The 27704-nt window shown below is 45.0% G+C and overlaps 1 protein-coding gene across 14 annotated transcripts in view; it reads left to right on the top strand.

Annotated features, from left to right (window-relative positions):
- The window catches only part of RUBCN (rubicon autophagy regulator), a 77957-nt gene that overhangs the window by 4249 nt on the left and 46004 nt on the right, over positions 1-27704 (top strand). For 6 of the 14 annotated variants that reach the window (XM_063622126.1, XM_063622125.1, XM_063622119.1 and 3 more), the window contains exons 1-2: positions 6206-6628; positions 24589-24742. The exons of 1 other annotated variant lie outside the window; for it this stretch is intronic. In XM_063622126.1, coding sequence (XP_063478196.1) covers positions 6564-6628; positions 24589-24742 — 219 coding nt within the window. In that variant the 5' untranslated portion in view covers positions 6206-6563. Of the gene's footprint in view, positions 1-6205; positions 6629-24588; positions 24743-27704 lie in introns of those variants that run through there. 7 more of the 14 variants (XM_063622127.1, XM_063622121.1, XM_063622120.1 and 4 more) reach the window with 3 other exon arrangements.

The raw sequence follows: 27704 nt of genomic DNA, 5'->3' as shown, positions 1-27704 counted from the left end.
TTTGTATTTTTAGTAGAGACAGCGTTTCACTATGTTGGCCAGGCTGGTCTCAAACTCCTGACCTCAGGTGATCCGCCCACCTCAGCCTCCCAAAGTGCTGGGATTACAGGCATGAGCCACCGCGCCCAGCTCAACCTCATAGTTTTCTGTTAACACTTTCTGGCTCCTTTTTCATAATGTGCACAGAAATCTACGTTTCTTCAAAGGTAGTAAACTCTTACACACTTCACCCCTTAACTTTTTATCGGTTTGATTTGCCTTTTTTTTTTGAGATGGAGTTTTGCTTTCGTTGCCCAGGCTGGAGTGCAGTGGCATGATCTCACCTCACCGCAACCTCTGCCTCCCGGATTCAAGAAATTCTCCTGCCTTAGCCTCCCAAGTAGCTTGGATTCAGGCATGCGCCACCATGCTGAGCTAATTTTGTATTTTTAGTAGAGACAGTGTTTCACTATGTTGGTCAGGCTGGTCTCGAACTCCTGACCTCAGGTGATCCGCCCGCCTGACCTCAGGTGATCCGCCCGCCTCAGCCTCCCAAAGTGCTGGGATTACAGGTGTGAGCCACTGCACCTGGCTTGATTTGCCTTTTAAATCCCCCTTTTCTTTTTTTTTTTTTAGACGGCGTCTCTCTCTGTTGCCCAGGCTGGAGTGCAATGGCGTGATCTCGGCTCACTGCAACCTCTGCCTCCCGGGTTCAAGCAGTTCTCCTGCCTCAGCCTCCCGAGTAGCTGGGACTACAGGTGTGTGCCACCACGCCCGGCTGAATTTTATATTTTTAATAGAGATGGGGTTTCACCATGTTGGCCAGGATGGTCTCGATCTCTTGACCTCGTGATCTGCCCACCTAGGCCTCCCAAAGTTCTGGAATTACAGGTGTGAAGCCACCGTGCCCAGCCTAAATCCCCCTTTTCTTAGCTTTGAGAATATTGATAATAAAAGACACACACTGAAAGTATGCAGTTTATACAGGTGTACAGGATATATACCTGTGAAAACACTACGATAATCTGAATAAATATTATTATATATTCATTATTTTCTAAAGTTTTCTTGCTCACCTTTGTAATCCTTACACCCCACCTACTATCTAGGCAACTACTGATCTGTTTTGTGTTGCTGTAGATTAATTTGCATTTTCTAGTATTTTTAATAAATGGAATCATACAGTATATACTTTTTAACTGGATTATGTCACATAGCATAATTGTTTTTCATTTGTATGCCTTTTCTTTTTCTTGCCTTATTGCACTGACTAGGGACCCTAGTATCATGTTTAATCGAGTAGTGAAAGTGAACATCTTTGCCTGGTTCCCAACCCCACAGGGAAAGTGTTCAGTCTTTCAACATTAAGTATGATGCTAATTTTTAAAAATGCCCTTTATTAGGTTGAGGAAGTTCCCTTCTACTCCTGATTTGCTGAGAGTTAATCATGAATAAATTCCGACTTTTATCTGATGCTTTTTCTGTATCTAGAAATTATCAAAAGGTTTTTCTTGCAAAATTTATTAATATGGCTAATTACATTGGCTATCAAATTTTGAATGTTGATTTTCTTTGTTTTTGAATGTTGATGTCCCAAATATTGCATTTTTGGGATAAACCTACTTGGTCATGGTGTATTATCCTTTTTACATGTTGTTGGATTTGACTTGCTGATATTTTGCCAAGAATTTTGTCTTTTCATGAGTGACACTGGTATGTAATTTCCTTTTCTTGTAATTTATTTGTCTCTTTCTTATGTTAACTCTTTTGCTTTTCAAAAGAGGATATCTAGAAATCATATTGATGTAATATGTATTATACTGGTATATTAAAGGAGTATGGTATAATCTATATTATATGATATATAGATAATATGTATTTGGTATAATAACTAATTATTAGCTAATATTAGTTATTTTTTATTTATTTATTTATTTATTTTTTTTTTTTTGAGACGGAGTCTCGCTCTGTTGCCCAGGCTGGAGTGCAGTGGCGCGATCTCGGCTCACTGCAAGCTCCGGCTCCCGGGTTCACGCCATTCTCCTGCCTCAGCCTCCCGAGTAGCTGGGACTACAGGCGCCCGCCAACACACCCGGCTAATTTTTTGTATTTTTAGTAGAGACGGGGTTTCACCGTGTTAGCCAGGATGGTCTCGATCTCCTGACCTCGTGATCCGCCCGCCTCGGCCTCCCAAAGTGCTGGGATTACAGGCTTGAGCCACCGCGCCCGGCTATTTATTTTTTTTTTAGATGGAGTCTCGCTCTGTCACCCAGGCTGGAGTCCAGTGGCGTGATCTTGACTCACTGCAACCTCCGCCTCCCGGGTTCAAGCAATTCTTTGCCTCAGGTTCCCAAGTAGCAGGGATTACAGGTGCCGCCACCATGCCTGGCTAATTTTTGTATTTTTAGTACAGACGGGGTTTCACCATGTTGGTCAGGCTGGTCTTGAACTCCTGACCTCGTGATCCACCCGCCTCGGCCTCCCAAAGTTTTGGGATTACAGGCGTGAGCCACCACGCCCGGCCAATATTAGTTATTAATACACAGTAGCTAATTTGTACCTCCCTTAAACTTCTTATATATACACTACAGTTTTTCTTCTCTTTTCTGTTCAATTTTTTCCATTCTACCTGTCTGCTACTGTCTTCTGCTGCAGTAGCTTTTCTTTGCCACTTTGCTGTAGCTTTCTGTCCCTCTTCTGTGTTGCCCTTTTCCTTTGTTGTAAACTTTTCCTGTTCTAGTCTTCTGCCTTTTAATCTCAAAATTTGTTTGTTCATTTATTCGTTCATTCAACAGAGTTCGGGGTCCTACTATGTGCAAGACACTGTGCTAGATGCTGGGGATACTGCAGAGAACATGATAGGATTGCAGGCATAGCTGCTGCCCTTAAGAAACTCAAGACGCTGTGCTAGAGGCTGGGGATACTGCAGAGAACATGACAGACAGGGTTGCAGGCATAGCTGCTGCCCTTAAGAAACTCAAGAGCTCTGGAGGAGCCTGCCCGCCTCAGCTAGCAAGTTTAAAGGAGCACTACTGGCCGCTAAGTCCCTGAGCATCAATTCTGTGTGACTAGGGAACCTGCTCTGGGTGGACAAGGGAACTTGAAGGGGAATTCTTCCTGGACTCAGGGGTGGGAACTCTCAGCTTATTAGGCCTTGCCCTCCCTGGGGAAGGCAGGAGTCTTGACCACCAGGGATTCTAGATTGACTCACTGAATGACCAACTGTGACATTTTCCAAAGCTAAACAAATTTACATAAAGTGCAAAATTCCCCCCATTTACATAAAACTGTTTGTTTTTCAAAGATATCCTCAATTTGTACTGGATAGATTTGTAGTCCAGGAAGGCTCAGGGAGCCAGGATTCTTGGGTCATGGGTCTTCAGGCATTCCTCCTTCTCCCAGGCTTCCTCTCTTTGCCCCTCAGGTTCCCTGCTCTGGGATGAGGAGCCCAGGCTGGGGGAGACTCACTGAAGCACAGCATCTTGCACATAGCAGCCACTCAAGCTCTGACCCTCTTCATGCAGTGGAGGGTCCCTTCTGTGTAGCTTTATTCAGCTAGAGTTGCAGGAACTTGGGCAGGGACAAAATGAACATTCATCAACTATGTTAAGGATTTGCTCAGTCTAGAAATAAGATTTTTTTTTTTTTTTTTTTTGAGGCAGTCTCACTTTGTCACCCAGGCTAGAGTGCAGTGGCAGGATCTCGGCTCACTGAAACCTCTGCTTCCCAGGTTCAGGTGATTCTCCTGCCTCGGCCTCCCGAGTGGCTGGGATTACAGGCGTCCGCCACCATGCCCAGCTGATTTTTGTATTTTTAGTAGAGATGGGGTTTCACCATGCTGGCCAGGCTGGCCTCGAACTTCTGACCTCAAGTGATTCGCCCCCCTCGGCCTCCTAAAGAGCTGGGATTACAGGCATAAGCCACTGCGCTCAGCTTAGAAATAAGATTTAATTTTCATTTTAACATTAAAAATTGCACATTTTCTTTGGGAGGCCGAGGTTGCGATGAGCCAAGATCGCGCCATTGCACTCCAGTCTAGGCAACAAGAGCGAAACTCTGTCTAAAAAATAAATAAATAAATAAATAAATAAATAAATAAATAATAAATATAGTGTTAATTTGGGATTATACTGTACGCCAAAAAATAAAGTTCATACATTTATAGAACTAGATGTGAGGCCAGGTATGGTGCCTCATGCCTGTAATCCCAGTACTTTTTGGGTGACTGAGGCAGGAGGATTGCTTGAGCCCAGGAATTTGAGACCAGCTTAGGCAACATAGTGAGACCCTGTCTCTACCAAAAATAAAAAAAAAAAAATTAGCTGGGCATAGTGGCACTGCCTGTGGTCCCAGCTACTTGGGAAGCTGAGGTGAGAGGATCCGCTTGAGGGGGGTGAGGCTGCAGTGAGCTGTGGTAGCACCACTGCACCCCAGCCTGGGTGACAGAGCAAGACTGCTTCTCCAAAAGAGAAGAAAGTCACAGAAGGTAGAGAAATGCCAATGAGTAATATTGCCCCTTTCTTAAAGAAGTATAATCCTGTAGTAGGAAAATGAGAAAGTTTGAAAGAGAGTATTTTTTAACCTAAATGAAATCATAAATTGCTTTAAGAGGCTCTTTCATTATTTTTAATTGCCAAAACACTTTTCTTAAGTTTGAAAATACCTAAAAGCCATATATTATTTTAACAGAGTCATTAGTTTTTCACGGAGGTATTCTTGATCCCTCTTTCTCCCTCACTTGCCACAGTCAGTCCTTTATAGAGTAGTGCTGATTCTATTGCCTTCACATTGCTCTAATCTGAGCCTCCTCGTTCTCTTCAACCGCTGCTGTAGTTTAAGCCTGGGTTTGCAAACTAGCAACTCAAGGGCCACCTGTAGCCTACAGACAAGCTGTGTTTGGCCTGTGCAAAGTTAAAAGTTTAAAAAATTCGTTGCCAACGTTTAAAAATTTGGAAGTTGTGCTTAAAAATGCAGATCCTAGCTTCTTTTAAAAAATCAAAATATCATAGCTAGGTGTGGTGGCTCGCACCTGTAGTCCCAGCTATTCAGGAGGCTGAGGAAGGAGGACTGCTTGAGCCCAGGAGTTCCAGGCTGCAGGGAGCTATGATTGCGCCACTGCACCCCAGCCTGGGCGACAGAGAGAGACCCCGTCTTGGAAAAAGAAAAAAGAGAAACCAGACTGGCAACCCTAGGCCCACATGTTTCTTCCAACTGGTTCGCTTCACTTCTTAGCATTACTTGGTTGTCCCCCATAAGGATGACCAGTCTCCTCTATCTAGCCTTCCACCCTTACCTCAGTATAGTATTATATCTGCCCTATCTCCTGTCCACATTGTCAAAAGTGGCTTTCTCATCAGATTCGATCAAATCACTTCTTGATTTGCATATGCTTGATTTGCTTATTGTTTTCAGGATAAAATCCAAACTCCTTAAAATGGCATTTCATGATCTGGTTTCCCCACACCAGAATGCCCAGAGCATGCTGCTGCCCACTCCCTCCCAGCTCTGGCTACCCAGCACCTGCAGTTCCCAAGCCAGCACTTCCTCCCTTGTATCTGCCGTGTTGCTCTCTCCACCTTCTCTTCTTTCTCCTGGCTAACCCATACTCAGCCTTCAAAACTCTGCGTTGACATCCATCTTCCGAGAGCCCCCAGAAGCCTCTCTCTTGCTCTTTTATGATCCTAAAGCAACCTGTGCTCTTGTTTGTGAGGGCTTCATTTAAATGCTCGAGGTCTCCAAACACCACCAGCGGACATTAAGCCAGGGCGGGCTGAGTGGGGTTAATCCTACCGGGATTAGATTAGCGTTATTGCCTAGTCTACATCTCGGACTGAGTTCGGTCCCCAGCGTGTAATGTCATGGGGGGTGAATAAGGGTCCGTCCCGGCACGGATCCCTGAGATCAATGTCCCCCGCCGCTTGCGAGCCGGCCCAGCCAGCCACCGAGTGCGTAGTAATCCACGAGCGCGGCCTGGGATTGGAGGGCGAGGCCTGCGGGAGCGGCCTGGGATTGGAGGGCGCCGTCTGCGGGAGCGGCCTGGGATTGGAGGGAGCGGCCGGCGGGAGCGGCCTGGGATTGGAGGGAGCGGCCGGCGGGAGAGGCCTGGGATTGGAGGGAGCGGCCTGGGATTGGAGGGCGCCGCCTGCGGGAGCGGCCTGGGATTGGAGGGCGCCGCCTGCGGGAGCGGCCTGGGATTGGAGGGAGCGGCCTGGGATTGGAGGGCGCGGCCTGCGGGAGCGGCCTGGGGTTGGAGGGCGCGGCCTGCGGGAGCGGCCTGGGATTGGAGGGGCGCGGTCTGCGAGCGCGGCCTGGGATTGGAGGACGCGGCCTGCGGGAGCGGCCTAGCCTCGGACGGCTTGCCGGGAGCTGTAGTCCCCGGAGCCGGAAGTGGGGGTGGCCGGGATAGAAGCCGCAGCCCAGGCGGCAGTCGCTGCCGCTGCCGCTGCCGCCGCCCGGGTGTAGCGCATCACCCGGAGCCCACCGGCCACAGGTGCCTCCTCCCGCTCCAGGGGGCGCCGGGAGCCCTGAAGGGCGAAGCGGCAGGGACGCCTCTCTTGGGCGAAGAGGCGGCCTCGCCGCCCCGGATGCGGCCGGAGGGCGCGGGAATGGAGCTCGGAGGCGGCGAGGAGCGCCTGCCTGAGGAGAGCAGGTGGGCTGGGAGCGGCCGCGGAGTCGGGACAGCGACGGGCGCCGGAGCCCCGGGGGGCTTGGGAGGGCGCGGGGTCACGGAGAGAAGGGCCGGGCGCGACGAGGCTTGAGGACGACGGCTGCGGAGGACTTGTTTGGGAAGCATTTCGCAGAGGAGGGACGGGCGGGGCGGGGATGGGACGAAGGAACGGGCTTAGGGTGAGGAGGGTGGGTGGGATTTGCGGAGGGCAAGGGCAGCAGAGGAGGGTGAAGCTCAGATCCAAGACTGCTGGAGAGGAGGTGGCTGCTGAGAGACTGGGCGAAGAGGCCAGAGGGGTGCAGTAAGGTTTTACAGGCCAGAGTCTATAGATAGGGGCAGGGCACCACCCTGACTGAAACTTGCCGTGACAGCAAGTGGGGCCAACGCGAGGAGGATGTAAGAATTCCTGAGAGCAGAGGTGAAGCGTAATGAGTGGCCTCGGGAGAAGCTTAGGTAGAGATGAGCATGGGGATGGATGAAGGCGAGGAGAGCCGGGGGAGAAAGTGAGCGAGTGTCATGGCAGTGCGGTGGGGGCGGGGGCTGCTAATGAGACCAGAAACTCTGCACTTTTGTCATTGCCGAATCCCTGTCAGAGAGTGGCAGGACCTCTGTGTCATTTCCTTTTCGTCTTCAAACCTGTCACTTCTTCCTCACAATGCAAACTAAGCAAGTTCACATTTATTTATGTGGAACCATTGTCAGAAAGTTCATATCTTCTAGAAATTGGGGGATTTAAAATATAAAAACTACTTTGGACCGGGTGTGGTGCCTCACACCTGTAATTCCAGCACCTTGGGGGAGGCCGAGGCGGGTCGCTTGAGTCCAGGAGTTTGAGACCAGCCTGGGTAACCTAGGGAGATCCCCGTCTCTACAAAAATAGAAAAATTAGCTCGGCGTGGTGGTGCTCACCTGTGGGGCCAGCTACTCGGGAGGCTGAGGCGAGAGGATCACTTGAGTGCAATAAGTCGAGGCTGCATTGAGCCAAGATCGCACCACTACACTCCAGCCTGGGCGACAGAGGAAGACCCTGTCTTCAAAAAACAAAAAGTCGAAAAAACCTCGAACTACTTTGACTAAATGATGAATCGGAGTCTGTAGAGATGCCGTCCATATTTAGGGTTTGCTTCATTAATAACTGGTCTTAATCTTTTAAAGAGGCTGGAATGCTGACAGGCGAGAGCAGGAATGTGGCTTAACGGAGTCATACTTGACATTTATTATTTTATTTTTATTTTATTTTTTGAGACAGGGTTTCACCCTGTCCCCCAAGCTGGAGCGCAGTGCCGTGAACACGGCTCACTGCAGCCTCCAACTCTTGGGCTCAAGCAATTATACTATCTCAGCTCCCCAAGTAGCTGGGGTTATAGGTGCCAGCTACCACGTCTGGCTAATTTAAAAAACTTTTTTGTAGAGACAGGGTCTCACCATATTGCCCAGGCTGGTCTCTAACTCTTGGGCTCAAGCGATTCTCCCCCCACACGTCGGCCTCCCAAAGTGCTGGAATTACAGGTGTGAGCCACCAGGCCTGACCTCGCTTGACATTTAGAAACAGTTTCAGATATAAGGATGGTCTCAGGAGCAGCTGGGATCCAAAAACTAGAAGCAGAATATTTACCTCTGAGAAAATATCAACAAGGGAAGATTTATGAGATGTTCCTGAGTGAAGATTTTCTATTTTTAAGGGTGACTCTACTTTTATGTGCAAAGTGGCCTGTTGAACAAAACCTGTACTGACAGGACTTTGGGGCTTCTGCCTGAGATCTGAGAATGATTTGTGCTAAGTGAAACTGAACATCTTACTTCCCTTTTCCATGTTTCAGTTTCTGCTTTGCCTATTTGTCTATTCTTCCTGCAGATGTCTGTGACATGCTTCGTGTGAAAGGTCCCATGTAAATTCTAATCACGTTTTAGGATTATTTTGATTTCCCTCTACCACTTCACGTGAGGGAGGCTGGGTTTTTTTTTTAATGTATGTAACAAACACTATTTACCACATGCCAGGTATTGTTTTAAGGTATTAAGATATGAATACTGCGTTAACTTCTTTAATCCCTATAACTATGGTATGTGGTCGGTACTACTGTTATCACTATGTCACAGATGAGAAAGCTGAGAAATGGACAGGGTAAGTAACTTGCCAAGGTTGTACAGCGAATCCCTGGCAGAACTGGATTCAAACCCAGGCAGTTCGGCACCAGAGCCTGCGCTTTTTTTTTTTTCTTTTTTTAGAGACAGGGTCTCACTATGTTGCCTAGGCTGGTCTCAAACTCCTGGGCTCAAGATATTCTCCAGCCTTGGCCTCTCAAAGTGCTGAGGTTACAGGTATGAGCAACCATGCTGGCCCAAGAGACTGTACTTTTTTTTTTTTGAGATAGAGTCTTGCTTTGTCACCAAGGCTGGAGTGCAGTGGCACCGTCTTGGTTCACTACAACCTCCGCCTCCCGGGTTCAAGCAGTTCTCCTGCCTCAGCCTCCCAAGTAGCTGGGATTACAGGTGACCACCACCACGCCCAGCTAATTTTTTGTATTTTTAGTAGAGACGGGGTTTTGCCATGTTGGCCAGGCTGGTCTCGAACTCCTGACCTCAGATGACCTACTAGCCTCGGCCTCCCAAAGTGCTGGGATTGCAAGCGTGAGCCACTGCACCCGGCCTGAGTCTGTACTTTTAGTACTTACCCTATGCTGCCTCTCACTATGCTAATAGTGACAAAGGAAGTATAAGATAGTGAATAAATTTCATAGCATTCTGTGCCTGTCATTCAGGCCAGTGGGATAGCTCCTTTGCAGAATCTTTTCCCGTCTTTTATTCTTTTTATGATTGCCTCTTAACCAAAAAACTTTAATCAAAACTTAATTTTAGTAGTGGGGTCATCCTCACAAAGTCACTCACGTCATTGTTATAGGCATACTGTGTTGGTGGCTGGTTAATTCAGAATGCGTGTTTAATGAGGCTTCATGGTACCGATGGCCTCCCTAGCTCCAGATACACAACTGGTAAATACATTCCTTGTGCTTGTTAATTGAGGCGTTGTGACTGGGTTACTGCAAACATAACCTTTCTATGGCCAATGAAATACCCAGTTCAGAAACAGTCTTCTTGATGAGATAGCATCATTTTTATTTATTTATATATTTTAAAGATAGGGTCTCACTGTGTCACTCAGGCTGGAGTACAATAGTGCAGTCATAGCTCACTGCAGCCTCAAACTCCTGGGCTCAAGTGATCTTCCCGCCTCAGCCTCCTCAGTAGCTAGGACTACAGGTGTGTGCCACCACCCCCAGCTAATTTTTAATTTTTTCAAATTTTTTGTAGTGACAGAGTCTCACCATGTTGCCTAGGCTAGTCTCAAACTCCTGGCCTCAAGGGATCTTGCCGCCTTGGCCTCCCAGAGCACTGGGATTACAAGCATGAGCCACTGTGCCCAGCCAATAGTGTCGTTTTAAAAATGAAGGATCAGTATATTTTCCTTAAGTAGTTGATACAATGAAATGTGAATAAGCTTTAAAGTCAGATCTGCATTTGAATCCTAGTTCACGGATTAATTTGGCTTAACTTGATCAAGTTACTTTACTTAACCTGCCTGAGTAGGAAGAATAAGGCTTTCCTGCCTGAGAAGTTTTGAGGATTCAATAAAACAACGTGCATAAAGCTCCTGAGAGCCTGATAGGTAGGAGGTAGAAAAAATGTCGAATCCACCCCTTGCTAGTTTTTTTGAAATAAAGCGAGTGTCTCCCCCACAAGTGACTGTTTGCAAGGGTATCACTTGGTCTTCGTCTTTCAGTGGCTCCTTCATCCGAGTTGAACACATTGGGACCTAGAGTGTTGGCTTAGCTTTCCACTTCCCCCGGTAGTGTGCTTATGTGATGGACTTGCCTATTGTTTTCCGTCTAGCTATCACTCCAGCAAGATGCTGTGGAGCTTAGGGGTGATACTTCACTTTCCCTCCGTTTCCTAAATGCCAGTTATTTTGAGGTTTCCTGGTAAAACTACTACACTACGCTGGGCGCAGTGGCTCACGCCTGTAACCCCAACACTTTGGGAGGCTGAGGCGGGTGGATCACGAGGTCAGGAGATCGAGACCATCCTGGCTAACACGGTGAAACCCCGTCTCTACTAAAAATACAAAAAATTAGCCGGGCGTGGTGGCGGGTGCCTGTAGTCCCAGCTACTGGGGAGGCTGAGGCAGGAGAATGGCGTGAACCCGGGAGGCGGAGCTTGCAGTGAGCCGAGATCGCGCCACTGCACTCCAGCCTGGGCGACAGAGCGAGACTCCGTCTCAAAAAAACCCAAACTGCTAGACTGGTAAAGTGCCAGAGGAATGGTCTGTCTGGCATTGATCTGTCTCCCTAGACCGCCTTGGCCATGCTGCTGAGCTTGCAACTCAGGTACACGCACTGCTCAGTGTTCCTGGCACCGGGATCCAGATACAGTCAGAATTCAAGGAGTAAGGCCCGTTTTAGCATCTCCAAACTAAGCTTATTCCACTGACCAAAACCTGCCCCTCCTCTGATCTCTGTTAATAGCGTTTTCCACTCCCTCAACCAGCCAGAGCATCAGAGTGACACTGGACATTTCTCTCTTCTCCGTTCCCCATATCTAAGTAGTCACCAGGATCTAAAATTCTGTTCCTAATTTTTCTTTTGAAGCCTTCTTTTTCTCTCCATTTCCAAATATAATGGCTTATAGTACTAAAAAATCTAGGATGTATTATTGCTTCAGAAATGCTCAAATATGGGTGTTCAAATTAAGAATTTGTATCTGTCTCTGGGCTCTGCTTCCTGATGTGTTGTTTTCATTCTCAAGTAGACTCTTCTACAGGTTACCGTAGCAACTCCAAGCTTCGCAATACTAGCAACAAGAAAGATGCAGTCCCAGCAGCTCCAGCAAAAGCAAAAATCCCGGGGCTGACTCTTTTTGGACTGACTTGAGTTATGTTTCTGTTCTTGTGGTCAGGGTATGGGCTATTTTGCTTCGTCAGGCCTAAGTTATGTGCTCAACTAACTTGGGGCACAACTAACTTGGGGCACATCCAGGGCGAATGGCGTGAGCCCGGGAGGCAGAGCTTGCAGTGATCCGAGATTGCGCTGCTGCACTACAGGCTGGGCGACAGAGCTAGACTCCGTCTCAAAAACAGCAAACAAAACAAAACAAAAAAAACAAAAGCAATGTTCAGTGGTTTTCCCATTGAAAATAGAATATTTTCTATGTCAAAACTCCTCACTCTGGTATTGAATCTTTTTTTTTTTTTGAGACGGAGTCTCGCCCTGTCGCCCAGGCCGGACAGCAGTAGCACAATCTCGGCTCACTGCAAGCTCCGCCTCCCGGGTTCACGCCATTCTCCTGACCTCGTGATCCACCCGCCTCGGCCTCCCAAAGTGCTGGGATTACAGGCGTGAGCCACCGCGCCCGGCCTGAATCTTTATGTTAGTACTTAATGAAGTTTCCAATTACAAAACCATGGCACACTCACCCACTCTCACATCTTTCTCGCCATTCTCATTCTTGCTTTTCTACACTCACTGCAGTACCTCCCTCTTTGCCTGGAGAGCTCTTAGTCGTCCCTTAAATGACGCTCCTTTAGAAGGCATCCCTCTTTATTAGAGCACATCTGACATCTGCCTTCATAGCATGGTTATGTAAGTACCCATTTCCCCCATTACGTTCTGAATTCTCTGACAGGTGGGACTCTTCCTCTTTAACCGCTATAACGCCTCTTTAAGCACCAGTGCCTAGCCCAGTGCCTGACATGTAGTGGTGTTGGCTGAATATTTGTTTGAGGAATGAAGACATTAACGTTGTGGTCATTCCTCTTACAGTTGGGCAGATGCTAGTGGAACTGTTGTCATTGGAAGTGCCACTTTCTTCCCATTTATCCTATTTTCACTTTTTCACATTTTTAAATTTCCTGTTTTCTTTCTTTCCCGTCCCTCTTTGATTATGCTAGGGGTTAACAGTTTACATAGAACTGGTAGCAAAGCAGGGTGATCACATGATTTTAAAGCAAACTAGCAATTGCTAGTTCGATTTTTAGTACAAAAATTACAGAAACATATTCTTGAAGCTCTTGGGGAAGCTGCTGTTGTCAGAACCCAGGAGGGAACTGCAAGGACTCTAAGCCTGAAGCTTTTCTCAGTATTCCTCTCCCCACAGCTGTTTCTGTTTTTTAAAGGGTTCTCACATTGTTGCCCAGGCTAGACTTGAACTTTTGAGGTCAGGCAATCCTCCTGCTTCAGCCTCCCAAGGAGCTGGTACTACAGGCATGTGCCACTGTGCCCAGTCGGGCAGTCCTTCTGCTTCAGCCTCCAAAGGAGCTGGTACTACAGGCATGTGCCACTGTGCCCAGCATGCCTTTTACATTTAAATCATCTACCTGAAACTGAAAAGACTGAAACACTTTGTCTTTCCTCCCGTGCCATTGCCATTAAAGTGGTGTTGTGTGCCTGCTTTACCTTGTTTGTAAAGCATTCTGTTACCTAGACAGTATAAGATGAACCTGGTGAAGTAATAAGATTGTCTTTCTTATATGTCTCATGAAATCAGCCTTATTGTGCTGCAGTAACACCTTGACAGTTTCTTCCATTCCGTCAAGCAGATTTAAGTCTTTACCATGTAAAAGTCATATCCCATATTTGAGGAAGTCCTTCCTAGCTTTCCTACTTCAGTGAGCGGACCAACAGCATCAACAGGGCCTTGCAATCCGTCCTTACCCACAGACTTGACCTTGGTTTAAACGCAGTGGAGATACTCTTTGGATGTGGAACACTGTAACCAAACTTCATTATACTGCAGACTGTCCAATCCTTTACAATTTTTGGCAGAATTTTCTTTTTAAGCAGAATGGGTAAGAAGGCTTTATTCTAGGTACCCGTCCTGATTTTGTTGGATTTATTAGATTTATGCAATGGAAGTTCACAGGGGGAAAATGACAGAGAAAAGAGAATATTATTCTCTGCTCTATGTTAATGCTTCCCCTAGATTGTCGGTTACACCCTCCTCTGTGAAGCAATTGTTGTCTCCATTTTACAGTGAGGGAATTGAAGCTTCAGGAGTTTAAATGGCTTGGTCAAGAATGTGGATCTAGGCCAGGTGAGGTGGCTCACGCCTGTAATCCCAGCACTTTGGGAGGCTGAGGCAGGCAGATCACTTGAAGTCAAGAGTTCGAGACCAGCCTGGCCAACGTGGTGAAACCCCATTTCTACTAAAAATACAAAAATTAGCTGGGCATGGTGTCAGGCACCTGTAATCTCAGCTACTTGGGAGGCTGAGGCAGGAGAATCGTTTGAACCTGGGAGGCGGAGGTTGCAGTGAGCTGAGATCGCACCACTGCGCTCCAGCCTGGGCGACAGAGCAAAACTCAGTCTCAAAAAAAAAAAAAAAAAAAAAATAGAATGTGCATCTAGTTTGTGAGCAGCTAAGATTCAAATTCAAATTCAGTTTGAATGACTATGATGTCTATTTTCTTTCTACTGGGTGACATTTTCTTCCTGCTTATTAAAATACAAAAGATCTGTAATCCCAGCACTTTGGGAGGCTGAGGCGGGCGGATCATGAGGTCAGGAGTTTGATACCAGCCTGACCAACGTGGTGAAACCCCATCTCTACTAAAAAATACAAAAATTAGCTGGACGTGGTGGCGGGTGTCTGTAATTCCCAGCTACTCAGGAGGCTGAGGCAGGAGAATCGCTTGAACCCAGGAGGCAGAGGTTGCAGTGAGCTGAGATCGCACCACTGCCCTCCAGCCTAGGTGACAGAGCGAGACTCTGTCTCACAAATAAAATAGGCCGGGCGCGGTGGCTCACGCCTGTAATCCCAGCACTTTGGGAGGCCGAGGCGGTTGGATCACGAGGTCAGGAGATCAAGACCATCCTGGCTAATATGGTGAAACCCCGTCTCTACTAAAAATACAAAAAATTAGCCAGGCGTGGTGGCGGGTGCCTGTAGTCCCAGCTACCCGGGAGGCTGAGGCAGGAGAATGGTGTGAACCCGGGAGGTGGAGCTTGCAGTGAACCGAGATCACACCACTGCACACCAGCCTGGGCAACAGAGCGAGACTCCATCTCAAAAAATAAAAAATAATAAAATACAAAAGAAATAGAAGATACATAGTCCGTTTCCTTCAGGAAACAAGCTATATAATATTAAATAACAGTCTTAAAGTATTTTTAGAAGGAATGGTATAGCGACATCATATGCTTTTGGAGTTCTAATAAAGGAGCTATAGTGGGTCGGATTATTTAGAACCTTTTTTTTTTTTTTTGAGACGGAGTCTCGCTCTGTCGCCCAGGCTGGAGTGCAGTGGCGCAATCTCGGCTCACTGCAAGCTCCGCCTCTGGGGTTCACGCCATTCTCCTGCCTCAGCCTCTCCGAGCAGCTGGGACTACAGGCGCCCGCCACCACGCCCGGCTAATTTTTTGTATTTTTAGTAGAGACGGGGTTTCACTGTGGTCTCGATCTCCTGACCTCGTGATCCGCCCACCTCGGCCTCCCAAAGTGCTGGGATTACAAGCGTGAGCCACCGCGCCCGGCCTATTTAGAACCTTTTGAGAGAAAGTTGAGTTAGAGCTGGACCTGAATCCCTGAATGGGGTGAGAACAGGCATTCCAGGTGGAGAGCTGCATGAATAAAGTCATGGCAGTAGAGTGAGCTTGGCACGTTTGTAATAGTGTGTGATAAGGTCCCTGTACCTAACCTGAGGAGTACTGGGCAGCAAAGTTGGTATTTAGATTGGGGCCATTGATGGAGAATTTTTCACCTCCATGCTAAGGAGTTTGTTGGTGGTTAGGTTTCTGATATAAGGGATTTTTCATCCGTATGTTGAATCCACTGATTGTTGAAATTCAATACATTTGATGTTACTCAGGCGTTAAATAGGTGTCGAATTACAAAGCACACCTACAGGTACTGCTTATTCCCTCCTGGACATTAAGATTCTCCTTTGGCTGCATGCAGTGGCTCACATCTGTAATCCTAGCACTTTAGGAGGCCGAGGCAGATGGTTGCTTGAGCCCAAGAGTTTGAGACCAGCCTCAGCAACATAGTAAGACTCCAGTCTCTACAAAAAAAAAAAAAAAAAAAAAAAAAGATTCTCCTTTTTTTTGGTAGAGTGGCCAATGGTTACATTCTCCCAGGTGCCCCAGAGCTGAGAGACTATATAAGAGAGTCAAGTATGTTTTTCCTATAAGCATGTTATTTATTTAAAGCATATTATTTATGTAAAAAGGAGCACATTCAACTACACAGCCTGCAAGTTAAATACTAGATAATTAAAAACAGAAAATATATAGCCAGATAAGAAGAAAAATTAAACACACATGTGATAGTCTCTCGCTACCTCAGTGTTACCAATAATTATTTCACCTAATTCTATTTTTTTCTACCTGAAGGAAGAACCCATTACTTCTTTCCAGGAAGTACTTTCTGGCATTGAAAGTCCCAGGGGCACTTGCCTGACCACAGTCTTTCAACGTAGAAGCCCTTGATACTTGAGTATTTTAAAAATCCTTTATGGTGCTTTCCAGCTTCTGGTTTGTTCAGATTATTGATCCTTTTTTTGTGGGGAGGGATTTTTTTAGTTTTTTTGTAGAGACAGGATTTTGCATGTTGCCCAGGCTGGTCTTGAACTCCCGAGCTCAAGCAATGCGCCTGCCTTAGCCTCCCAAAGTGCTGGGATTACAGGTGTGTGAGCCACCACACCCAGTCTGCTGATCCTTTATTAATTGCTAGTATCAGGAAAGGCCTAAACAATTCCACTCTTCTCTACAGTTCCCCCATATTACTAAAGGTAACCACTAGTAACATATTATTTCTTTTCATATTTTTATGTGGAGATCATAAATCTAATTTTACATTCTGCTTTTTATACTTTAATATGCTATAATTAGCATTAGAAACTTTTTGGTCAAAAGTTTTCATTCTTCGTGGTATTCCATCATGTGGATGTCACACCTTTCTTCCTCCACTTTGGGGATCAAAACATTACCTGACTTGGGACAACCTGACTTTCAGCTGTGATCCATGGGCCTGTCCCAGATAAAGAGCTTATTGTGGAAGGGACATGCCAGTAAGCTGAAGCTGTTTCCTTTACCACTAAAAAGAGTATTTGGGGATTGAAAATAGACCAATATGTATTTCTTAACTTGAATCTCACTTTGCAGTTGCATAGTACTTTCACTTATTTACTATTTATCATGTATTTAATATATATCACATATAAGATACATGTCACATATTTTTAGTGATTATGTTTTAGTTATGTATTAGTTATATAGTGTAATACTTTACAGAGTTTTGTAGCTTTTTACTTTAATCTTGAGTGTTACTTATTATAACATGGTAAGCTTAAGACTGAGTTGGCATCTAGGAAAACTGTTTTTCCCCAGATATACTTATTTCAGTTACTGAAGCAATTTCTGTTCCTCTTTAAAGGAGGGATGTGGTCAAGATCCTCCCAGAAGAAGGTAGTTGGGATTTTATTCTGAGATTGGCTTGATTGTGAGTTGATGAAAATGATTTATGTAGAGATGGGTTATACTCTCCCTGCCACTTAGGCCTGGTTCCATCCAGGCGTAGGTTGAGACAGTTAGAAAGATGTGCATTTAGTTTATGGTGATTAAAGGAGAACATTCTGTATAATGGCAGAAGTGGCTCTACCAAGAGCTGCTTTGAACCAGTTCACTTCCAAGGTCTTGATTGTGCTCATATAAAGATTACATGTGAATACAGGGTGATACCATTCAAATAACTATTACCTAACAGGTAATAGGAAAAACTGACCTTATCTGCTGAAAACGTGGTTAAAGAATAGGGACAGGATATATATATATACACATATATATATATATGTGTGTGTGTGTATGTGTATATATATGTGTATGTGTATATATATGTATATGTGTATGTGTATATTTATGTGTATGTGTATATATATGTATATGTGTATATGTGTATGTGTATATATATGTGTATGTGTATATATATGTATTTATATGTGTGTGTATATATATACGTATATATACACATATATATGTATACGTATAGATATAGTTTTTTTTTTTTCTTTTTGAGACGAAGTTTCGCTCTTGTTGCCCAGGCTGGAGTGCAGTGGCGCGATCTCGGCTCACTGAAACCTCCGCCCCCCAGGTTCAAGCAGTTCTCCTGCCTCAGCCTCCCGAGTAGCTGGGATTACAGGCATGTGCCACCACGCCTGGCTAATTTTTGTATTTTTTTAGTAGAGAATGGGGTTTTTCCATGTTGGTCAGGTTGGTCTCGAACTCCTGACCTCAGGTGATCTGCCCACCTCAGCCCCTCAAAGTGCTGGGATTACAGGCGTGAGCCACTGCGCCTGGCCGGGAAAGGATATTTTATTTCTCCATTGTGATCTGTTTGCTTGCATCTAAGATTCAGGCATAATGGTTTAATCAAACCAGTGTGTATGAGCTTCAGTTGAATTTAGTATTTCAACTCTCTGATACTGATAATTATATCATTAGGATAAATGATCCTAAAAAGATGAAGACACTAAAGAGATAGGCAATATAAAAATATGTAAAATAGGACTTCAAAAATTCCAGATTTGGGGAGGAATGCAGTTAAAATATAGGTTTTGTTTGTTTCTTCCTTTTCCTATCTTTATGATCAAACTTAAGTTGCTGTCAGTTTAAAATAACTTTTTATGGGCCTGGCATGGTGGCTCACACCTGTAATCCCAGCACTTTGGGAGGCTGAGGTGGGCAGGTCACTTGAGGTCAAGAGTTTGAGACTGGCTTGGCCAACATAGTGAAACCCCGTCTCTACTAAAAATACAAATATTAGCTGGGTGCGGTGGCAGGTCCTGTAACTCTAATTCCAGCTACTCAGGAGGCTGAGGCACGAGAATCGGGTGAACCCAGGAGATGGTGGTTGCAGTGAGCTGAGATCATGCTACTGCAATCCAGCCTGGGTGAGTGAGACTATGTCTCAAGAAAAAAAAGAAAATTAAAAATAAATAAAATAACTTTTTATAACTACAAAATGTGTTTTGTAAGCCTCATGCTGACTACAAAGCAAAAACCTGTGACACACCAAAATTGAAAAGCAAGGAATCAAAGCACACTACTAGAGAAAATCAACGGCCACAACGGAAGACAGTAACGGAAAGAAAGGAACTGTAAAAAAACTAGAAAACAAGTAACAAACCTTACTTTTCGATAATTACCTTAAATATGAATGAGTTAAATTCTCCAAATAAAAGACAGTGACTCAATGAATTTTTAAAAACCATTCAAATAAGCCCCAACCATATGCTGCTTCCAAGAATCTCACTTCACATGTGAGGACATACATAGACTTAAAGGGATGGAAAAAGATACTCTATGCAAATGGAAACCAAAAGACAGCAGGAGTAGCTATACTTATATCAGAGAAAATAGACTTCAAATCCAAAGCTGTGAAAAGAGTCAGTGGCATTATGTAATGATAAAGAGTCAATTCAGCAAAAGGGTATAACAGTTGTGTGTGTGTGTGTGTGTGTGTGTGTTTATATATTAAGGTGTTCCCATGTAGGATGCCTGTATATATGCATGCATGCATCCAACATGGGAGCACCTTAAATATATAAAGTGAATATTAGTAGACCTAGATGGGGAGAGAAAGTCTGATACAGTAACAGTCAAGGACTCTGATACCCCACTTTCAGCAACGGACAGATCATGCAGACAGAAAATCAACAAAGAAACAGCAGTGTTAAACTATATCCTAGACTAAATTGTCCTAACAGACATCTATAGAACATTCTGCTCAATAGCTGCAGGATACACATTCTTCTCAGCAGCACATGGAACCATCTCCAGGATATATGGTATCATATGGTAGGCCACAAAACAGGTCTCAACAAACTTTTAAAAATTGAAATCATATCAAGTATTTTTTCTTTTTTCTTTTTTCTTTCTTTCTTTTTTTGAAATGGGTCTCACTCTGTCATCCAGGCTGGAGTACAGTGGTGCAATCCCAGCTCCACCTTTGCCTCCTGGGTTCAAGCAATTCTCCTGCCTTAGCCTCCTGCGTAGCTGGGATTACATGCACGCACCACCACACCTGGCTAATTTTTTTTGTATTTTTAGTAGAGATGGGGTTTCGCCATGTTGACCAGGCTGGTCTTGAACTCCTGACCTCAAGTGATCTGCCCACCTCGGCCTCCCAAAGTGCTGGGATTACAGGCATGAGCCACCACGCCTGGCCATTCAAGTATCTTTTGTGACTACAATGCAATACAACTAGAAATCAATAACAAGAACAACTTAGGAAACTATACAAATATGTGGAAATTAAACAACATGCCCCTGAACAACCAGTTGGTCAATGAAGAATTAAGAAGGAATTAGAAAGTTTATTGAGACAAATGACAGTGGAAACACAACATACCAAAAACAGTGGGATACTGCAAAAGTAGTACTAAGAGGGAAGAAAATAGCAATTAACATCTACATCAAAAAAGTAGAAAGATCTCAACCTAATGTTGTACCTCAAGAAACTAGAAAACGAGGACAAACCAAACCCAGAATTAGTAGAAGGAAAGAAATAATAAAGAGCAGAGCAGAAATAAATGAAATAGAGAATGAAAAAAATATACATATATATAAAAGATTAACAAAAGAGTTGTTTTTTTCAAAAGATAAAATTAAGAAACCTTTAGCTAGACCAAGGGGGAAAAAAGACTCAAATAAATAAGATCAGAGACAAAAAGGAGACATTGCAACTGACAGCACAGAAATACAAAGAATCACTAGAGGCTGTTATGGGCAACTCTGTGCTAACAAATTGGAAAACCTAGAAGAAGTGAAGAAATTTGTGGACACATACAGCTTACCAATACTGAATCATTTGACGAAATAGAAAACCTGGACAGACCAATAGTGAGTAATGAGATGGAATCGGTAATGACTCTCCCATCAAAGAGAAGCCCAGAGCCTGATGTCGTCACTGCCGAATTCTACCAGACCTTTAAGGAAGAACTAATACCAGTTCTTCTCAAATTATTCCACAAAATCAAAGGAGAGAGAATTCCTCCAAACTCATTCTACAAGGCCAACATTATCCTGATACCAAAGCTAGAGAGGGACACAGGAGGAAAAACTACAGGCTAGTACCCCTGATGAGTATAGCTGCAGAAATCCTTCACAAAATACTAGCAAACCAATTCTAATCACTGCACATTAAAAAAAAAAAAAAATCAGAAGATAGCCATTGTTGGTGAGGATGGGGAGAAAAGGGAACCTTTACACGCTGATGGTGGGAGTGTGAGTACAGCCATTATGTGACACAGTCTGGAGGTTCCTCAAAAAGTTAAAAATAGAACTACTGTGTGATCAAGCAATCCCAATACTGAGTATATATCCAGGGGAAATGCAATCAGTGTATCAAAGCGATATCTGCACTCCTCTATTTATTGCAGTGCTATTCATGATAGCCAAGATATGACATCAACTTAAATGTCCGTCAACAGCCAGGTGCGGTGGCTCATGCCTGTAATCCCAGTACTTTGGGAGGCCGAGGTGCACAGATCATGTGAGGCCAGGAGTTTGAGACCAGTCTGGCCATCATGGCGAAACCCCGTCTAACTAAAAATACAAAAATTAGCCAGACATGGTAGCCTGCACCTGTAGTCCCAGCTACACAGGAGGCTGAGGCAGGAGAATCGCTGGAACCTGGGAGGCAGAGGTTGCAGTGAGCCAAGATCATGCCACTGCACTCCAGCCTGGGTGACAGAGCAAGACTCTGTCTTAAAAAAAATGTCCATCATCAGATTAATGGCTAAAGATAATGGGATATGTATACACTATGGAATACAATTCAACCTTAATTCTTTCAGTTTTGGCAACATGGGTGAACCTGGAGGATGTTACATTAAGGGCAATAAGCCAGGCACAGAAAGACAGCTGTCACATGCTATTACTCGGTAATCTAAAAAGTTGTTCTCATGGAGGTAGAGAGTGGAATAGTGGTTGCCAGAGTATGAGGAGGGTTGGAGGGAGAAGGGGATGGACAGAGATCGGTCAACAGGTCCATGGTTATAGTTAGACAGGAGGAGTACGTTCTGGTGCTCTGTTGCACAGTAAGGTGGGAGAAGGGTATGGAGAGAGATCGGTCAACAGGTCCATGGTTATAGTTAGACAGGAAGAGTACGTTCTGGTGCTCTGTTGCACAGTAAGGTGGGAGAAGGGGATGGAGAGAGATCGGTCAACAGGTCCATGGTTATAGTTAGACAGAAGGAGTACGTTCTGGTGCTCTTTTGCACAGTAAGGTGGGAGAAGGGGATGGAGAGAGATCAGTCAACAGGTCCATGGTTATAGTTAGAAGGAGTACGTTCTGGTGCTCTGTTGCACAGTAAGGTGGGAGAAGGGGATGGAGAGAGATCGGTCAACAGGTCCATGGTTATAGTTAGAAGGAGTACGTTCTGGTGCTCTGTTGCACAGTAAGGTGGGAGAAGGGGATGGAGAGAGATTGGTCAACAGGTACATAGTGATAGTTAGACAGAAGGAGTACGTTCTGGTGCTCTGTTGCACAGTAAGGTGGGAGAAGGGTATGGAGAGAGATCGGTCAACAGGTCCATGGCTATAGTTAGACAGGAAGAGTACGTTCTGGTGCTCTGTTGCACAGTAAGGTGGGAGAAGGGGATGGAGAGAGATCGGTCAACAGGTCTATGGTTATAGTTAGAAGGAGTACGTTCTGGTGCTCTGTTGCACAGTAAGGTGGGAGAAGGGGATGGAGAGAGATCGGTCAACAGGTACATAGTGATAGACAGAAGGAGTACGTTCTGGTGCTCTGTTGCATAGTAAGGTGGGAGAAGGGGATGGAGAGAGATTGGTCAACAGGTCCATGGTTATAGTTAGAAGGAGTACGTTCTGGTGCTCTGTTGCACAGTAAGGTGGGAGAAGGGGATGGAGAGAGATCAGTCAACAGGTCCAAGGGGACAGTTAGATAGGAGGAGTACGTTCTGGGGCTCTGTTGCACAGTAAGGCGGGAGAAGGGCATGGAGAGAGATTGGTCAACAGGTCCAAGGGGACCGACAGTTAGGAGGGGTACGTTCTGTTGCACAGTACGATGACGAGGGTTAACGGCAGTGTATGGTGTAGTTCGGAATAGCTGGAAGAGAGGTTTTTGAATGTTCTCATCACAGGGGAATGATAAATATTTAAGGTGATGGATATGCTAATTACTTTGTTGCGATCAATGCACAATGTACCCATTGTATACTATCAATATGTACAATTATGTATCAATCAAAATTTTTTTAAAAGGTGACACTAAATATGGTAGCTATGTAAATCAAATTTTTACAGAAGTTTTCTTCTACATGAGCAGATACCAAATATAGATTGTTTGCTGTATCTTAGAATAAAAGCCACATTCTTTTGTAGCTTTGGCACCTCAGGGACACTTCCTTGTGAGGAAGGGAAATTCTTCAGCTTTGTCCAGAGGAAATTATAGGTAGATCTGAGCGCTCAAAGTTTCTAAGATGTCAGTGCTAATTTTGGAATCAAAGCCCTAGAATGATAGAGTACTTAATGTTTGCTTTTGGGATTTATCATGATATTCCTTTTTTTTTTTTTTTTGAGACAGTTTCACACTTGTTGCCCAGGCTGGAGTGCAATGGAGTGATCTCAGCTCACTGCAACCTCTGCTTCCCAGGTTCAAGCAATTCTCCTGTCTCAGTGTCCCGAGTAGCTGGGATTACAGGCATGTGCCACCATGCCTGGCTAATTTTTGTATTTTTTGGTAGAGATGGGTTTTCGCCATGTTGGCAGGCTGGTTTCCAACCCCTGACCTCAGGTGATCCACCCGCCTCAGCCTCCCAAATTGCTGGGATTACAGGTGTGAGCCACTGTGCCCAGCCTCATGATGTTCTTTAACAGTTAACCTTGTAAATCAGTACAGAATGAATCAGAACACAGGTATGCAGAGTCACGTCATGAGTCAGACTGATTCTCAGGCCTGTGAGACCGGATTGTAACCTGTTGGCACATGTGAAAACTGTGTCCTAAGAAATCAGAGGCTAGTTAGCTCTGAGGAAGAGGCATAGGAGATGCAGAGTCACTGGGCAAAAGTTGGTGGTCCATTGGCCTCTGCGATGGCCGCTTCTTACAGTATAAGCATAAATGACATTTTAGTGACCGCCTTAGTCCTACAGTTTCTGTCCTTCACGATGCTGTAGTTAGTGCTTGGAAATACAGGAAATAGGAAGTTGTTTTTGCCTTTTTTGTTTGGCAAAAGATGTCTGGTTCTGCGTGGATGCCTTCATCTTTTTGTATATTGTGCAGGTACTATTGTTGTTAAGAAATGGATCTTAGGCTGAGTGCAGTGGATTACATCTGTAACCCCAGCTCTTTGGGAGGCTGAGGTGGGAGGATCACTTGAGGCCAGGAGTTGGAGACTACCCTGGGCAGCATAGTGAGACCCCATCTCTACAAAAAATTTAAAAATTATCTGGGTGTGTTGGTGCACATCTGTAGTTCCCAGCTACTCGGGAGGTTGAGGTGGGAGGATCACCTCAACCTGGGAGGTTGAGGCTGCAGTGAGCTGTGATCGTTCCACCGCACTTCAGCCGGGGCGACAGAGTAAGTGTCTCAAAAAATAAAAATGGATCTGAATGGGTTATACCCCTATAAAGTTAGGGTTATAAGCTACTTACGTGCGGATCGAGTGAGATAGTAGATGAAAATCCCTTTACAAAGCATAATGTACCATTTGAATGTGAAAGTTTTTGCTTTTTGTTTTTTGTCTTTATATTAGTATCGTTCATAACTTTAATTCTCTCAGAGTTGAGTTTTGCCCCCAAGTGAAAATTAAGAGGGGACAGAATGTTAGGATGTGGGGCAGGAGGCTCCTCGGTTTAGACTTTCTTTGATAGCATCAAGATCAAGTACAGCAAAGGTAACTAACCATTGGTGTAACTGATGCCCTTGCAGGAGGGAGCACTGGCAGTTGCTGGGTAATTTGAAGACGACGGTGGAGGGTTTGGTATCAACCAACAGCCCCAACGTCTGGTCTAAGTATGGTGGCTTGGAGCGGCTTTGCAGGGACATGCAGAGCATCCTCTATCATGGGCTTATCCATGACCAGGTATGCAGAACTCCTTTTTTTGCCAGATTGGCTGACTCAGTTGTTGAAAAGAAACAGTCACATTGGCAGGGAGGAGATGAAGGCCACTGGTCTGTGAACTCCTGAGAGCAGCTGTGACTTAATACATTTTTTTAATACACAGAACATTTCACATCGTGTCTGATGGACCACAGATGTTAATAGAATGAATAAATCACTGGGTAGGACAGCAAATCAGCAACAAAAGATTAGGTCCACTTAAAACTTTCCTATTGTTGCTGTAACAAGTAACTATAAACTTAACGGCTTAAAACAACACAGATTTATCATCTTACAGTTCTTAAGATTGAAGTCCAAAATGAGTTTCATGGGGCTGAAACCAAGGTGTCTGCAGGGCCTCACGCCCTCTGGACGCTCCACAGAGAATCCACTTCTTTGCCTTTTCCAGCTTCTCTAGGTTTCCTGCATTCTTTGGCTCTTGACCACTTCCTCCATATTGAGAGCCAACAGCATAGCACCTTCAAATCTCTCTCTGCCCCCCGCCCTTTTTTTTTTTTTTTGAGACGGAGTCTCGCTCTGTCGCCCAGACTGGAGTGCAGTGGTGTGATCTCGGCTCACTGCAAGCTCCGCCTCCCGGGTTCACGCCATTCTCCTGCCTCAGCCTCCCCAGTAGCTGGGACTACAGGCGCCCGCCACCACGCCCGGCTAATTTTTTGTATTTTTAGTAGAGATGGGGTTTCACCGTGTTAGCCAGGATGGTCTCAATCTCCTGACCTTGTGCTCTGCCAACCTTGGCCTCCCAAAGTGCTGGGATTACAGGCATGAGCCACCGTGCCAGCTCTCTGCCCCCTTTGTTTGTTTGTGTTTTGAGACGGGGTCTCACTCTGTCACCCAGGCTGGAGTGCAGTGACAAAATCATGGCTCGCTGCAGCCTCGACTTCCCGGGTTCAAGCAATCCTCCCACCTCAGCCTCCCAAGTAGCTAGGGCTGCAGGCGCACGCCACCACACCCGGCTAATTTTTGTATTTTTTGTAGAGACAGGATTTCACCGTATTGCCCAGGCTGGTATTGAATTCCTGGTCTCAAGTGACCCTCCTGCCTTAACCTCCCAAAGTGCTGAGATTATAGACATGAGCCACCATGCCCAGCCCTCTCTGCTTTCACATCCCTTTCTCTCCTTATGGACCATTCCTGCCTCCCCCCTCTCCTTATGACCATTCCTACCTCGCTCTTAAGGACTCTTAAAATTACACTAGGCCCACGTGGATAATCCAGTATAATCGCCGCATCTCAAAATCCTTAATTTAATCACACCTGCAAAGTCACTTTTGTCATAAAAGGTAACATTCCCAGGTTCTAGGAATTAGGATGTAGACATCTTGGAGGACCAGTCTTAGCCAACCACAGCCAGGAAGCTTTTTCTTCTGAATCTTAGTTTTGGTTTTAAAACCATGCTGTTTTTTCAGAAGTAGGTAGGATAAAGGAAGAAAAACAGCCAAGGCAAAAATATGTTCACTTATTTCTGACTTTCATGCATGAAATGTTTCTACAGAATGAGAAGGTGGCCAGGCACGGTGGCTCACACCTGTAATCCCAGCACTTTGGGAGACTGAGTGGGGCAGATCACTTGAGATCAGTTTAAGACCAGCCTGGCCAACATGGTGAAACTCTGTGTCTACTAAAATTACAAAAATTAGCTGGGCGTGGTGGCGTGCACCTGTAATCCCAGCTACTCAGGTGGCTGAGGCAGGAGAATCGCTTGAACCCGGGAGGCGGAGGCTGCAGTGAGCCAAGACCGCCTGAGCGACAAGGTGAGACTCTGTCTCAACAACAACAAAAGAATGAAAAGGTGAAACTCCATGTGCTCAGTTACATTAAAAGTACTTTACTATGGGAAATCTTTTTGTCTAGAAGCCAGTGTGTTCTAGTGATAATTAATTGCTTAGGCTTGATAAGATTGGTGTAATTAGAATGAACGTCTCTTTCCTGAAACAAAATAATCAGCTCTTCCTGTGATTCTTTTTGAGTTAGAATTTTCATCTTGTTCCCTAAATTTAGACTTCTGTTATTACTATCTTTACTTCAAATTAATAATGGGAAGAAAGAATTAATGTGCTTTCTTTGTAGGAATAGTGAGACTTTATCCTCAAAATATCTGTGAAAACTAGCAGGCATAAAATTGACTAGGGAAAAGAAGAGTTAGTAGTTAACTCATGTTAACTATGACACGAGTAGTTAATAGGTAGTGTGGCTCAGGGTAGAGCCAGACTGCCTGGATTCAGTTTTCAGCTCCTTCATGTGTTAGCTGTGTAACCGTGGGCAAAATACTTAACCTCTTCGTGCCTTAGTTTCCTCCCCAGTGAAATGAGGTAGCATCTGTCTACCTCTAGGGTTGGTGTGTATGTAAAGCATTAAGAGAATAGGAAGAGCTCTCCCAGTATGTGCTATGATGAGGAGGAAGAGGAGGAGGGTACAATGACTCATTAAATTTTCCTCCTGGCATCCTAGGACAATCCGAGAACTATTTATAGAATACTGTCATATTTAGAATACCCTTTGAGTTTTACTTTATAGATACCTTGTTGATGCTTCTGAGTGGTAGTTTGATTGTAGCTTAAATTTTTAGAATATAAACTTTATTGATGTTGAGTTTCTTTTTCTTTTTTTTTTTCGAGATAGAGTTTCACTCTTGTTGCCCGGGCTGTGGTGCAATGGCACAATCTCGGCTCACCACAGCCTCTGCCTCCTGGGTTCAAGCAATTCTCCTGCCTCAGCCTCCCGAGTAGCTGGGATTACAGTCATGCACTACCACGCCCAGCCAGTTTTTGTGTTTTTAGTAGAGACGGGGTTTCTCCGTGTTGGCCAGGCTGGTCTCGAACTTCTGACTTCAGGTGATCTGCCCGCCTTGGCCTCCCAAAGTGCTGGGATGACAGGCGTGAGCCATTGCGCCTGGCCGAGTTTCTTTTTCTTTATATCCTCAAAA

This window comes from Symphalangus syndactylus, chromosome 17, assembly GCF_028878055.3.
Source record: "Symphalangus syndactylus isolate Jambi chromosome 17, NHGRI_mSymSyn1-v2.1_pri, whole genome shotgun sequence".
NCBI lineage: Eukaryota > Metazoa > Chordata > Mammalia > Primates > Hylobatidae > Symphalangus > Symphalangus syndactylus.
Note: the sequence above shows the minus strand (reverse complement) of the source record. Positions and strands in the feature narration are given on the sequence as shown.